At 39.6% G+C, this 16,538-nt stretch overlaps 1 protein-coding gene across 2 annotated transcripts in view; it reads right to left on the reverse strand.

Annotated features, from left to right (window-relative positions):
- The window catches only part of ZC3H6 (zinc finger CCCH-type containing 6), a 61,696-nt gene that overhangs the window by 20,356 nt on the left and 24,802 nt on the right, over positions 1-16,538 (reverse strand). For both annotated transcript variants that reach the window (XM_033100926.1, XM_033100925.1), the window contains exons 3-4: positions 13,817-13,939; positions 1,861-2,137 (exon numbers count right to left, since the gene is read on the reverse strand). In XM_033100926.1, the coding sequence (XP_032956817.1) occupies positions 1,861-2,137; positions 13,817-13,939 (400 nt within the window). The remainder of the gene's footprint in view (positions 1-1,860; positions 2,138-13,816; positions 13,940-16,538) is intronic.

Consider the following 16,538-nt stretch of genomic DNA (forward strand, 5'->3'; position numbering starts at 1 on the left):
TGGATATCAACTTGGTGTATGAATCAAATATCTTCAAATGTGTGGCTATGACTTTTGACCCAATTCTACACTTCAGAATTTATTCTTAAGAAAAATGTTTGCTGAGATGTTTTCTGAGATATGTATAAATATGCAGGGTTAATCACAGAATTTTAAAAAACTCATGCAACTTAAGTCTCAAATAATTACTATCAAACTAACCTACCTAACAATTTGTGAGACAAATTATGGTTTATCTATTTAATTCAATAGAATGCAGGCATTAAAAGCTACTCATTAACATACGTATAAGTTCAAAATTAAGGGGGAAAAACCAAATTACAACAGTATGTATATTTTCTTGTTGAAAATAATTGTCAGAGGGCCCAGCCCGGTGGCTCAGGAGGTTGGAGCTCCGTGCTCCTAACTCCACAGGCTGCCGGTTCGATTCCCACATGGGCCAGTGGGCTCTCAACCACAAGGTTGCCGGTTTAATTCCTCGAGTCCCGCAAGGGATGCTGGGCTGCGCCCCCTGCCACTAGCAACCGCAACTGGACCTGGAGTTGAGCTGCGCCCTCCACAACTAAGATTGAAGGGACAACAACTTGACTTGGAAAAAAGTCCTGGAAGTACACAGTGTTCCCCAATAAAGTCCTGTTCCCCTTCCCCAATAAAAAAATAAAATAAAATAATAATTGTCAGAAAAATTCTCAAAGAATGTATACTGAAAATGTAATAGGTAATTATCTATAGATGTAGGGATTCAAATTATTTTGTTTTATCTTTGATCTTTGCTGGGTTATCTTTTCCACACATAGACAAAGTTTTCTGTATTTGACCATATATTACTTTCATAATCCAGGAGGAAAACGAATGTCAAAAATAAAATGCAGTACTCAGTTCTGTAACAGAACAAACAGGGAGAGCCTGGAAGGAAAAATCCCAGCTGGGAAGACATGACCAGGCCTCTACATTCCGTGTGGAATGACCCTGACACCACTCTGTCTAGACTCCAGGAACAGGCTTAGATAATAATTACAGTAGCAGATGTATAAATTCCTTTCTCTTTAGTTCAGCAAAGTCTAGATTCATATTTTTCAAAGGAAAGTTGCTAGGAAATCAAGAAAAAATAAAGCCATGGAAATAACCAAATTCACTTATATCTGATTCCTTTTCTCAATGACAATTAAAGGATGGGCTGCGTGCTCACTATTTAACCTTAGTCACATCTTTCTCCAGTTTCCAGTTTTCTTGAAGCAGACACACTGACTGGCCAACTCTCAAGGTTGATTTGACCCTTAGGTGACTCATGGTTTCTATGGCAACTTGCCCTGGTCTTTCCAGGAACAATGTGCCTTAATATAGAAGATGAGTAAGTGATGACTCTAGAAATTTCTTTAGATTATGTTCTTATTTCCAACTTTGAAGGATGTCCATAGTACTAAGTATACTTGTATAACAGAGATGACTGTCACATTTTAAAGCCTAAAAATAGAACAGCTCCCCAGAATTCCATCCTCACAGGTCTAAAATATATAAAGTAATCCATAGAGTAACAGAGGCAACTGAAAAAGGTAGGTTACTTTTTATCAGTAGACTTCTATCATACCAAACGGGTGGGGGACGGGACACAGCAGGAAACTTGTTTTATACTTTTTAAATATTAGGATATCTTTCTAATTCAAATATTAAGATATCATGAGATTGAAATATTTGTGGATTTTTATCCTCAAGGTCTACAAAATAAATAAAAACAAATTCAGAAACACAAAAATAAGTTGATCCAGAGAAAGGGCTAAGAAATTAGCCCTTATAATGCCATAGCTACCTGTTTTAATAAAGTTCTCATATTCAAAAACAGACTGACAGCTGCAAACTTACCTTGCTGAATTCCTTTCATTCTTGGTTTCTTCCCTGGCTCTTTAGAAAACGGTGATCCTAAAGCAGTACTGGAGGTTTCTTTAGCTTGTCTGTATTGTTTCAGCTGACTGGCAAAATCTCCCTCTGTCCCCTGACTGTAGGCGCCGAAATTGTCATCACTGTAGGCACCGAAGTTGTCATCACTGTAGGTACTGTATTCACCATATTCCCTGCTTTTAAACTGTTTGTTATGTTGACTCTTCCTTGATGTCAGGTAGCTTCCTGATATATGTCCACGCTAAGTGAAAATGGACAATTGTTACCGGGACTTTTCAGTTATATATAGGAATTGACAGTAACACAGGACATCTCTCCTCCCCCAGAGAGTCGGGAGAAAGAAGGGGAAAGATAGTTATTACTTCTGCCTCTTGTTCAGTACCTATCTAAGACTCTATTTAAAACTAAATGGTACTCTGATATTATCTAATCCCATAGTGCTCATTGATCCTTGCTGGTCAGTATGTTTTATTCACTTTTCGTTTTCCATGTACCATGTCTCAACACTTGTACACACAGGACACTTAAAAATCCATACCATAATACGTGAATTCCTTCTCCAAAAACAGAAAAGGTCTTTTTGAAAAGAAGGAAAGATAGTAAAACAGCATGGGGAGAGGAGAAAACACATATATTCTCCTAGCATTGAAAAATTCCCAAAAGACATGTTTAAGCACATTATATTTAATTTTTAAAAAAAAACTGTATGTTTGGAAAATCTTATGAAAAAATGTTTTTATCTGAGGTCTAATACAAAATATGGAGATTTCCCTAGAAATGAAAGACTTCTAGTAAATAAATCACTCAATAGGAACTCTTTATTACAATATATAGTATTAATTTCATTGCTTCTTTACTAAAGCATGTAAAAAAAACAAAGAACACATTTTAGTCCTAGAAGTTTACTTAATGATAGTTTTCAAGTGTACCTCTATTCACTGAAATATTTTTGTTAGTTCTTCTGTCAATTTCCTATAAGAAAAAAATTGTACAGAATTACAACTTGAGGATCTAGAAAAACCCAGACCATGATTTGCCTTCAGCTTAGTACGTTTTATATCATCTAAAAATACTGCTCTGTAAGGACAACAGCATGAGACGACGTGTTTTTAATAAAACGCAGCGAAATATTAAGTTCTTTTCAGTAATTATAGAGAAAATATATAACAAAAGGAATCAAGAAAATCAATTAGCTCATCAATTTAAAATTTTGAAGACTCTGTATTTGATTTCTGACTTGTCTGAAGCAGTACTTTGAAAGTTTAAAAACTGTTCTCAGTCTAGCACTTCAGAAATTCAGATGGGGATTTACAATTATAGCCAAAGGCAGTGTTTCTGACAGTTTTTAAAAAGCCACCATGGGGCCGGACTGGTGGCTCAGGTGGTTGGAGCTCCGTGCTCCTAAGGCCAAAGGCTGCCGGTTAGATTCCCACATGGGCCAGTGGGCTCTCAACCACAAGGTTGCCGGTTTGACTCCTTGACTCCTGTGCCCCCTGCAACTAAGACTGAACATGGCACCTTGAGCTGAGCTACTGCTGAGCTTCCAGATGGCTGTTGGTTGGACTCGACTCCCGCAGGGGATGGTGGGCTGCGCCCCCTGCAACTAACAACGGCAAATGGACCTGGAGCTGAGCTGCGCCCTCCACAACTAAGACGGAAAGGACAAAAACTTGACTTGGAAAAAGTCCTGGAAGTACATATTGTTCCCCAATAAAGTCCTGTTCCTCTTCCCCAATAAAATCTTAAAAAAAAAAAAGCCACTATGAAAATAAAAAAATTAATTGCTTAGATTAAGTTGAAGATTAGTTGAATAGTGCTTACTTTTCCTTTTATAAAAAATGTGATCGCATGAATACTTCAATGATATATTTCAATGCTTTATGACTAAAGATTACTCAGTTGATGGTTAGGAACTTTTCTCTAGAGATTAGTCGCTCGTCACAGAAGTTTTTAAATCTTAGTATTAATTCAATTCTCTGATTTTTCACAGCCTTTACAAACACAATCTCCATACTTCTACTTTTAAAAATAGATGTATCATCATCAAAATGGCGGCGTGAGATGAGCCTCTGGAAATCTACCCTGGAATTTACAACGAATTGAACAACTATAAATCCACAAAGGACTCCCTACACAGCAGGCAGGCAAGATGAAGAGTCTCACTACTGAATTCACCTAAAGGTGGGCAAATTGCTCGAGCAGGGGAGGAGGAAAGACAGAAGTGCAGAGACGGAGCCCTGCGGGAGAAGGATGCAGACCTAGCTCAGTGCTCCGAGCTCACTGCATCCCAGAACTACCGCAGCTGCGGGAGAGGGAAGAACTCGGACTACTAGGGCTCCGCTTATGGCCCACATGGCTGAGAGGATAGCATATAACACGGCTGAACCCAAAGCTCATGGCAGAGACCTCAGAGCAAAGACTGAGGGAAGAAGGCTGAAAACGGTGGTTTAAGCCCTCACTGCAGCAGAGAACAGAAGCCTTAGGCTCTGAGACTAGCCGCCCCCTCCCTACCCTCCCAGAGCTCGCCCCGCCCCCACCCGCCTGGTGCTAGAAGCGGAACAGTAGCGGTGTCAGATCAAAAGAAAAGAATATTTGCAATTCTGAGAACTGTGGTCTGCAGACACATATTTGCAGCCCAACTAGTTCCGGCAAAGGGGAGGGAGCTGTGGAAGCAGGACCGGCTGTGGTGGTGGTCGCCATCATTGCTCTGGCCACCTCTCACAACTCACCCCGCCCCTGTCCCCACCTATCTGGGTGGATCCCTGCAGGAGTAAACAGAGCTGCTGAAGCACACGGGCTCTGAATCTGGTGCAGGAAGAGCTCTGGAACTTCAAAAGCTCTCCGCATCACCCCAGGGACACGGTGCCCTTTGACCCAGGCGAAAAGTTAACAGAGAGAAGTCTGCCTCCCAGGGAATCCCTCCATTGTGTGAGAAGCTGGAATAGTGCAGAGAAAACATAACACTACAGTGTGAGAGAGAAAAAAAGGCTGCAGTCGGAGAGAACATGAAACATTCTACCAACACGTATTGGAAAACAAAAGAAAGACCTCTTCCTATCAACTTGTTGCAGAACTCACTCCTGTAGATATCACGGAAGAGAAATAATAAATCATTAATTGCCATGAATAACCAAGGCAACAAGACAGCTCAGAAAGAAAGGGAAAAGTCTCCAGTAAATGAACTTAAAGACATGGAAATATGTGACTTAAATGACAGAGAATTCAAGATTGTAGTTCTGAAAAAACTCAACGAGATGCAAGAAAACACAGAAAGGCAGTTTCATGAACTCAGAAACACAATCAAAGAACAACATGAACATTTTACCAAAGAGATTGAAATTTAAAAAAAGAACCATATAGAATTTCTGGAGATTAAGAACTCAATAGAAGAAATTAAGAATGAAAAGGCCAGCTTAGGCAGTAGAGCTGACCAGATGGAGGAAAGAATCAGTGACATCGAAGATAGAAACCAGGAAATGACATGGATGGAAGAAGAAAGAGACTTGAGACTTAAAAGAAATGAAAGAACTCTACAAGAACTTTCTGACTCCATCAGAAAGAGCAATATAAGAATAATGGGCATACCAGAAGGAGAAGAAAGAGAGAAGGGAACAGAGAGTATATTCAAACAAATAGTCGATGAGAACTTCCCAAACTTGTGGAAAGAACTAGATCCTGGAATCCAAGAAGCAAATAGAACACCTAATTACCTCAACCCCAACAGGCCTTCTCCAGGGACACTGTATTGAAGCTGTCAAAAATCAACGACAAAGAAAGAACCCTCAAGGCAGCCAGGGAAAAGAAGATGGTAACCTACAAAGGAAAGCCCATTAGATTATCATCAGATTTCTCAGCAGAAACTCTACAAGCCAGGAGGGAGTGGAACCAAATATTCAAACTATTGAAAGAGAGAAATTATGAGCCAAGAATAATATACCCAGCAAAGATATCCTTTAGACATGAAGGAGGAATAAAGACCTTTCCAGACATACAGAAGCTGAGGGAATTTTCTAACACACGACCTGCACTACAAGAAATACTAAAGGAGACTATTCAACCACCATCAACAGAGACAATTTGTGGCAACCAAAAATAAAAAGAGGGAGAGTAAAGGCCTGAACTGGAATATGGGAATGGAGAAAATACGCGTGCTGAAGAAAATGGAATACTCTAAATATCAAACTTTCTTTTACATAAACTAAGGGGAACCACTCAAAAAAAATCCAGACCTGAAATATATACTGTAATAAAAGAAGAAACAGAGGGAAACATCACAGAATACCACCGCACAGAAATAATAGACAACAACAAAAAGGCAAAGAAACAATGGAGACACAGTCTTACCAGAAAACTAAAGATAGAACAATAGGAAATCCTCACATATCAATAGTCACCCTAATGTAAATGGACTGAACTCACCAATAAAAAGGCACAGAGTAGCATTTTGGATCACAAAACTAAACCCAACCATATGCTGTCTCCAAGACATGCATCTCAACTACAAGGACAAGCATAGACTCAAAATGAAAGGGTGGAAATTGACACTCCAAGCAAATTGTATCCAGAGAAAATCAGCGGTAGCCATACTGATATCAGATGAAACAGACTTCAGGGTGAAAAAGGTAGCAAAAGACAAAGATGGACATTTCATAATGGTAAAGGAGAGTATACAACAAGAAGATTTAACAGTCATCAATATTTATGCCCCCAATCAGGGAGCACCAAAATATACTAAGCAACTACTAACAGAACAAAAGGGAGAAATTGACTAAAACACAATTAAACTAGGGGACCTAAATACATCATTGACAGCTGTGGATAGATCGTCCAAACAGAAAATAAATAATGAAACAGCAGCCCTAAATGACACATTGGATGAAATGGACATAATTGACATATATAGAGCACTTCATCCTAAAACATCAGACTATATATTTTTTCTAGTGTACATGGAACATTCTCCAGGATAACCATATATTGGTACATAAAACTGGCCTCAGCAAATTTAAGAAGATTGAAATCATCCCAAGCATATTCTCTGATCACAAGGCTTTGAAATTGGATACCAACTGCAAAAAGAAAGCAGGAAAAACGACAAATAAATGGAGATGAGACAACATACATTTAAAGAACGACCGGGTCAAAGAAGAAATTAGAGGAGAGATCAAAAGATACATAGAAACAAATGAGAATGAAAACACATGCTACCAAAACTTTTGGGATGCAGCAAAAGCAGTTTTAAGAGGGAGATTTATATCATTACAGGCCTATCTCAAGAAACAGGAAAAATCCCAAATAAATACCTCATGTTACACCTTAAAGAACTAGAAAAAGAAGAACAAATGAAACCCAAGGTCAGCAGAAGAAAGGAAATAAAAAAAATCAGACCAGAACTAAATGAAATAGAGAACAAAAAGACAATAGAAAAAATTAATGTGACAAAGAGCTGGTTCTTTGTAAAGATTAACAAAATTGGGCTGGCCCCGTGGCTCAGGCGGTTAGAGCTCCATGCTCCTAACTCCGAAGGCTGCCGGTTCGATTCCCACGTGGGCCAGTGGGCTCTCAACCACAAGGTTGCCAGTTCAATTCCTCGAGTCCCGCAAGGGATGGTGGGCTCCGCCCCCTGCAACTAAGATTGAACACGGCACCTTGAGCTGAGCTGCCGCTGAGCTCCCGGATGGCTCAGTTGGTTGGAGCGTGTCCTCTCAACCACAAGGTTGCCAGTTCAACTCCCGCAAGGGATGGTGGGCTGTGCCCCCTGCAACTAGCAATGGCAACTGGACCTGGAGCTGAGCTGCGCCCGACATAACTAAGACTGAAAAGACCACAACTTGAAGCTGAACGGCACCCTCCACAACTAAGATTGAAAGGAAAAAACAGGCCTGGAAGTACACACTGTTCCCCAATAAAGTCCTGTTCCCCTTCCCCAATAAAATAAAATAAAATAAAAAGTCCTCTAAACTTCATTTAAAAAAAAAAAGATTGATAAAATTGACAAACCCTTGGCTTGACTCACTAAGATAAAAAGAGAGAATACACTAACAAAAATCAGAAATGAAAAAGGGGAAGTTATCACGGATGCCACAGAAATACAAAGGATCATCCAAGAATACTATGAAAGACTATATGCCACCAAATTCAATAACCTAGAAGAAACAGACAAGTTCTTAGAAACATATAGCCTTCCTAGGCTGAACCATGAAGAACTGGAAAATCTAAACAGACCGATCACCAGTAACGAAATTGAATCACTCATCCAAAACCTTCCCAAAAGCAAAAGCCTGGGACCAGATGGCTTCACTAGTGAATTCTACCAAACCTTCAAAGAGGATCTAATACAATCCTGCTCAACCTCTTCCAAAAAATTGAAGAAGAGATAGTACTCCCTAACTCATTTTACGAGGCCAACATTACCCTGGTATCAAAACCTGGTAAGGACAACACAAAAAAAGAGAACTACAGACCAATATCTCTGATGAATACAGATGCAAAAATCATAAACAAAATTCTAGCAAATCGAATAAAACAATGCATTAAAAAGATTATTCATCATGACCAAGTGGGGTTCACCCCAGGGGCACAAGGATGGTTCAACATACGCAAATCCATCAATGTGATACATCACATAAACAAAATAAAGGACAAAAATCATATGATTATATCAATTGATGCAGAAAAAGCATTTGACAAGATACAACATCCATTTATGATTAAAACACTTAATAAAATAGGTATAGAAGGAAAATACCTCAACATAATAAAGGCCATATATGACAAATCCTCAGCTAATCTCATAATTAATGGTGAAAAACTGAAGCCCTTTGCTCTACGTTCAGGAACACGACAGGGCTGTCCCCTATCACCTCTGCTTTTCAACACAGTGTTGGAAGTCCTCGCCAGAGCAATCAGGCAAGAGAAAGAAATAAAAGGCATCCAAATTGAGAATGAAGAAGTTAAATTGTCACTCTTTGCAGATAACATGATGCTATACGTAGAAAATCCTAAAGACTCCACCAAAAAGCTATTAGAAACAATCAACGAATACAGTAAAATTGCTGGCTACAAAATCAACGTACAAAAGTCCATTGCATTCCTATATACTAACAATGAAATCTCAGAAAAAGAAATACAAAAAACAATTCCTTTTGCAATTGCAGCAAAAAGAATAAAATACCTAGGAATAAACTTAACCAAGGATGTGAAAGACCTATATGCTGAAAACTATAAGACATTTTTAAAAGAAATTGGAGAAGACACAAAGAAATGGAAAGACATTCCGTGCTCATGGATTGGAAGAATCAACATAGTTAAAATGGCCATATTACTCAAAGCAATATACAGATTTCATGCAATCCCCATCAAAATCCCAATGGCATTTTTTAAAGAAATAGAACAAAAACTCATCAGATTTATTTGGAACCACAGAAGACCCCGAATAGCCAAAGCAATCTTAAGAAAAAAGAACAATGCTGGAGGTATCACACTCCCTGACTTTAGCTTGTACGACAGGGCAACAATAATCAAAACAGCATGGCATTGGCAGAAAAACAGACACGTAGACCAATAGAATAGAATTGAGAACCCAGAAATAAAACCACATAAATATGGACAGATAATTTTTGACAAAGAAGCAAAAAACATAAATGGAAAAAAGACAGCCTCTTCAATAAATGGTGCTGGCAGAATTGGACAGCCACATGCAAAAGAATGAAACTGGACGGCTGTCACCATGTCCAAATTAATTCAAAATGGATCAAAGACTTAAGCATAAGCCTGAAACAATAAACTGCACAGAAGAAAACATAGGTACTAAACTTATGGACCTTGGGTTCAAAGAGCATTTTATGAATTTGACTCCAAAGACAAAGGAAGTAAAAGCTAAAATAAATGAATGGGACTATATGAAACTTAAAAGCTTCTGCACAGCAAAAGAAACCATCGACCAAATAAAGAGGCAACCAACTGAATGGGAGAAGATTTTTGCAAACAGTGCCTCCGATAAGGGGCTAATATCCAAAATATACAAGGAACTCATGAAACTCAACAACAAAAAGACAAACAACCCAATTGAAAAACGGGCAGACAACCTGAAGAGACATTTCTCCAAAGAGACATACAAATGGCAAATAGACATATGAAAAAATGCTCAACATCATTAATCATCAGAGAAATGCAAATAAAAACCACAATGAGATATCACCTCACCCCACCCAGTCAGAATGGCTATCATCAACAAGACAAATAGTAACAAGTGTTGGAGAGGCTATGGAGAAAAAGGAACCCTCATACACTGTTGGTGGGAATGCAGACTGGTGCAGCCACTATGGAAGGCAGTGTGGAGGTTCCTCAAAAAATTATGAATAGAATTACTGTATGACCCAGCAATCCCACTCCTAGGTATCTACCCAAAAAATCTGCAAACATTTATCCATAAAGACACGTGTGCTCCAATGTTCATTGCAGTTTTGTTTATGGAGGCCAAGACATAGAAACAACCAAAATGTCCTTCGATAGATGAATGGATAAAGAAGTTGTGGTATATATACACAATGGAATATTATTCGGTGGTAAGAAAAGATGATATAGGAACATTTGTGACAACATGGATGGATCTTGAGAGTAAAATGCTAAGCGAAATAAGTCAGACAGAAAAAGCAGAGAACCATATGATTTCACTGATATGTGGTATATAAACCAAAAACAACAAAAGAACAAGACAAACAAATGAGAAACAAAAACTCATAGACACTGACAATAGTTTAGGGGTTACCAGAGGGTAAGGGGGTGGGGGGTGGGAGATGAGGGTAAGGGGGATCAAATATATGGTGATGGAAGGTGAACTGACTCTGGGTGGTGAACACACAATGGGATTTACAGATGATGTATTACAGAATTGTACACCTGAAGTCTATGTAACTTTACTAACAATTGTCACCCCAATAAACTTTAATTAAAAAAAAAATAGATGTATCCCTTTCAATTGATCTCCTCCCTAGTTTTCCCAACTGAAATACTCCTAGAAGCCCTCAAATGAGGCAGACACCGGCCAGGGCCGCTTGTGCACAGGAAGGCTCCTGCCACTTGCTGAGGGCGGGTGGGCCCCGAGTCCTCACCACTGTGTGTGAGCCTCGGGAAGCCCTGGATGGAGCAGGTCACAGAGCAGCCGGTTGGCGCTGGACTGTCTCCCGTAGCCGCGCGTGCTCCTCACTCGAAAGGAACGAAACGCATGCAGCAACAGAGTCCCGCAAGGAGATAGCAGCCCCGGGAAGGTGATAAGAGGAAAGACTGACTCCTCTGACCGCTGTGCTGTCTGGTTATTAGCCCACCTCCACTGCTGGCCGCGTGCAATCTCTGCAAACGTGGTCCCTGGGACTAGGCCCAGGAGGCGCAAAGGGAAGGCCCAGCAGATCCTCTCATTTACTAGCTGGATGTTACCACTACATTCAGTTGTGGGCCTGTGATTTTGTACAAGTTATATAGCAGATCCCTGTTATTTAAGAAAATGGGGTTTTAGGGTGTATTAGGGCATTTATTTTCTAATCGCAGTGAGTCAACTCTAAACACATGGGGGAAATGGCACGGACTTTCTTTCCGCCTAACGGCAGGCTCCATTCTCCCATCAGAGCATCCTCTTCCTAAAAAACAGTACAGAAGATAAAGATAGACAAGGTGTTTTTTCCGAGGCCACCGTAGCCATCGGAGAGCTAACAATGAGTGAAGGTCACTGGACCGTCGTCATCCATGGAGCCGGTCACAGTCCCGAGTGAGCAGCATCAGCTGAGGTCCAGAGCACTTCCCACTGTCCCTGGAATCTCAGGAAGACAAGGAAATTCCAGAGTCTGGAAAAAGTGGACGCTTTAGGAACCCCCACCTGCCAATTTGAGGGGAATCTCAAAATGTGACATGGAGGCTGCCGTCCAACAAGTCATCGCTGGCCCAGAAAGGTCTCAAGTCCTGACGCTGGAATAAAATCTAGGAAGGGCACCAGGAACCCGGCAGGAACAGGTGAAAATCCTCTCTGGAGGAAATGAACATCCCGCGAGGCCTCAAATTATTGCCATAAAATGCACTACATTTTGCAAAAACATTGCTTGGCACACAGTACAAAAACAAACACCCAGGCAGATGAGACAAGTCCCATGAAAGAGAATGACAAAAACAACAGCTAATAGAAATACGGACTCCAGACACTGGATTTATTTGACACAGATTTTAAAATATCTGTGCTTGCTCTTTTCAAGTAAAAGACATGAAACTTACAGCAGAGAACTGAAAACTATAAAAATTACTTTGAAAGTCTAGAATCAAGTAATTTCTAGATGTGAAAAATACAAATACTGAAATGAAGAACCTAATAAGTGGGTTTAAAGGCAAATCAGACCCTGGGAAGAGGAGAGGAGAGGCGAGAGAGAGGTTAGAGCAAACCACAAGCGGTTAAGCATTAAGCACCGGTCTGGCTGAAAGACACACAGGGGCCCTTGTGGCAACGTTTCTGTAAGTTCTTAAAATAGTTATTAAAAATAGAGTGAAAGAAACAATTTCCCAACAAATAGCAGCTGAGAGAATTTACCGATAACAAGCCCACACTGCAAGAAATGTTAATAAAAGACTAAAAGTCCCTCAGGTTACAAGAAAATGATAACAGATTGAAACTCAGCTCTACATGAAGAAAAGGAGGGAGAGCAGTGGAAATGAAACATGGGTATGTTTCACCCTTTTTAAATTTAACTGATTTTTGAAACAAAAACAATTACATTGTGTCTGTGGGGATATACAGAGGTCATCCCCACAGACACAATGTAATTGTTTTAAACACTAGAGTTATTGTTAATAAATAATAAATAACTCTAGTGTTTAAAAAACATGAGTCACTTAAAACAAATGTGCTCTTGTTTGTATGTAGGGACTTACTGCCATGCAGAGTGGCCCCCAGACAAGGCTATGCCTTTATTGCGATACTTCTGCCACTGTTTTAAATATTCTGTATCTCCTCTTCTGCTGGAGTTACTTTTAGTGACAGTGTATGAATCAAGAGCTCAAAAATCTGACTGCCCGATATTTTCAAATTTTAAAAATCTCTTACTTGACACTATCTGAAATAACAATGCCCATCCTGAGCATTTTTCTCATTCACTGAAGTCTCCAAATGACTTTTGAGTATTTCTAACAAAAAAAACAAACAAAAAAAAACACCAAAAATCCAACTGCAAATGATGACATTTAAGCACCACGTCAGCATTTGATGAACAGGACTAATTAAAATTTTGCTATTATAATTCCAATGAATAGTTGTTAAAATGTTCTGAGAAATGAAATGGCAGCACCATTCACTCCAAAACCATGAGGCACACTGCGGATTATACACATATATTCTAATATGCACCTAACTGGATAAAATTGTTAACTAGAGGATGATTCCTTTCAAATTTTAAAGAAGACATTTTATTAAAACCTACTTATTCGATGGCCGCTCACTGAGCAAGCACAACTATAAAGGCGGCAGAAGAGAAACACAGAAAGGGCTGGCAGACACAGTGAGGTGGTCTACACACGCAGGGGATTGTCAGTCAGCTTAAAAGGAAGGAAATTCTGCCGCACGCTACAGCATGGACGGACCCTGAGGACACTTAAGTATAAAAACCAGATACTGCATGAGTCCATCTACATGAGGCCTCCTGAGTGGGCAGACTCATGGAGACAGAAAAGAACAGTGGTCGCCAGGAGCTGGAGGGGGTTGGGGTGCTGCTGCCTAATGGGGACACAGCGTCTGTTTGGGAGGGAGACAAAGTTCTGGAGATAGATGGTGGGGATGGCTGCACGACACCGTGAATGCGCTTCATGCCAGTAAATTGTACATTTAAAAATGATTAAAATGGTAAATTTGATGTTATATATATTTTATCAAAATAAAAGGTGATACCTGAGGAAATGGAATGTCATAATCCCTGTAGAAACCAGTTCTTTTCTTGTGGAAACTTTCTGTATGTTCAACATCTGAGTCAAGACTGTAGTCTGAACTGTCATCACTGGATGGAGAATTATGCTAAAAGGAAAAGCAAATAAATAGGTTACATTTGCAAAAGGAAGAAAGTCTAACTTGTAACTAGATAAACTCGCTTTAGCCAGAGGTGCCAACCAACACATTATATTATATAGTAGGTTCTCAAGTGTTAATTGAAAACTTCTTGCTGCAAAGGCCATCACCATCGAACTTCTCAACAATTTTCTGAGGAAAAGTATATCTTCCCCTCTTTTCAGGGACTTCCTGGCAGCATTTTCCTCATCATCCTTTTGGCCCAAGGACTTCAAACAGGAAATATTGCACTAAAGTGATCTTAGATTTATATTAATCTTAAAGACAATAAAATTGCTTTCTCATCACCAAAAAGGGTCCTAGAACACGAGTAGAGTATGAATTAATTTATTTCTACCTAAAATGGCTTTGGAGTTCTTATTCTATTTCATAAGTACCCTGAAGCTGAAAGACACCAAAACATTCCAAATTACAAATATAAGATAAATCCAACCCACAAAACTGACTGAAAAACAAACCACAAGTAACTGATAATGAGTGACAAATATCAAGAATAAGCTTTTCCAAGTATGAGAACAATTTTTTAAAAAGGAAGTCACCAAATCTCCTTTCTTTAGTCAAATTAACTACCCTCCAGGCTGAGCGCTCCCTTTAAAGCATGGGGAGAGCTCTAGTCAGTGAAGAGGTGGCTCTGTATTTTATGGTCCTTGCACCCCAGTTTCCAGCCCTATAACAAACTCAGTGAAAATGGCGGAACTACATTAAACTCTGATGCTTCTAAAGCAGAAGGATGTTTTCTTCCTTTACTCCATTCTTAAGTGCTCCTTTAAGGAGGACACACAGTTTTCCTCCACTTTGTTCTTCAACGTTCTGCATTTAATTTTGTGGTGCTAATACTGTTTCTGTTGTTTGCAAGGTCATATGAAGAAACGTTTTTCTAATGATGCTATGAAAGGTTTCCGGCTTAACTGCCTAATCTTTGTTGGCTGGGGTTTGAAATAAATATTGTCCATTCAAAAGCCAAGTGTGCTCAGTCACTACAAGTCTGTTCCTGCCCAGAGGAGAACCTGTCACTTGAGGAACACGACCTGATAAAGGAGCTCAAATGAAGACACTGCTCCAGGAAGAAGCACCAGAGGAGAGGTTTTGATGAAGGGAGGTTAGCCAGGCCATTCCACAAGAGAGGCAACGACAGACTTCACGAGCCTTCCAGAGGGCCATTAGAAAAATCTGTGTGGCTCACAGGTAGGCGTAAGAGGCAGAGTAACCACTGACCTGAAACTAGCAATTGGTCTACATTACAAATGGCTGGAAATTGCAGAGAGTAATTAAAAGTTATTCAAATCTTAAGTGAAAAGGATGGTACACGTTTTTATTTCAGAATTTTTGGATCCTTTTTTTCCCCTCCTTTTTTGGTATTGTTTGGTATCTGTTTAGTGTTTGAAAATGTTCCTTTAATTTTTGTTATTTTACTTATAAATACACTGATGGATTATTTCCTTCAATGTGCTAGGGTAAGCACTAAAGTTCAAGTCTAAATTATGTTTTCTACAGAACTCTTTAATAACAAACAACATCACACCACCTCATGGTGAGTGAAGAGAGCAAAAGGCATATAATTTAAGAACTAATAAACAGGGAGCCACTTAGTGACCTCCTTACATATTCAAATAGTGCCAGAATTTAGGACTTCAGTGACTGCCCCAAACATGCCATCCTTTACCCCTTTTTTGCTTTTGTATTCTCTGTGTCTCTTTGGCCAACTACCTAATTCCTACCTGTCCTTCAAGCCTTCCACCAACGACCTCCATGTTCAATAGGAAGAGGATTTACTACAGACCAGTACACAGCAATCAATTAAAATGACATGCTGGAAGATTTGTCAGTAACATGTTTATCTGTAATATTAGGTGAAAATACAAAATATAAACACTATGTCTCCGATATTAAGGAAAAAAATCACAGAAAAAAGACTTGAAAGGAATATACCAAAATGTTAACAGTGGTTGCTCTAGTTGGTTTAATTTGGGGGGTTTCATTTTCTTTTTTATGTTTCTGAAGTGTCTAATTTTCTTGGAGTACATAGCTTTTACCTTGGGAAAAAAAGACTATTTTTAGACTATATTCAAAGACTCGTGAAATTCTTTTCTGATTTCCTCCATCACTAAGCAGATGCTCATCCAGTACTTTTCAGAGACATGCTGAGATTCCTTGGGATGGTACTGGGGGAGAAGGCTTCTCCCACTTCCGAGTCTCTCCCACCTCATTGTAAGCTGCTTTGCCCTAAGCGCCTGAGGGCCCTGTTCTCCTCACCCTGCCCCTAGGAGACCATTCTGTGAAGGTTTCAGCTCTCACGAACCTTTCAAAACTACTCCCAACAACACGTCCCAACAGAAACTCTCCTCCCTGTATTTCCAAGTCATTCAGCAGGATTCCCTAGGCATCTTTGAGGCATCTTTGCCTCAAACTCATTATCTCTAAATTAAAATCCATACCCCTTCTTCTAACTGTCTGGCTTTGATCTATGAGTAATAGTATTACACTCCTTGGCTGAAAATGTGGGTGACACCTCTGATTCCTTTCTTCCAGTCCTCTCTAAGCTTCATCA

This window comes from Rhinolophus ferrumequinum (assembly GCF_004115265.2).
Source record: "Rhinolophus ferrumequinum isolate MPI-CBG mRhiFer1 chromosome 13 unlocalized genomic scaffold, mRhiFer1_v1.p Super_scaffold_3, whole genome shotgun sequence".
Taxonomy (NCBI): domain Eukaryota; kingdom Metazoa; phylum Chordata; class Mammalia; order Chiroptera; family Rhinolophidae; genus Rhinolophus; species Rhinolophus ferrumequinum.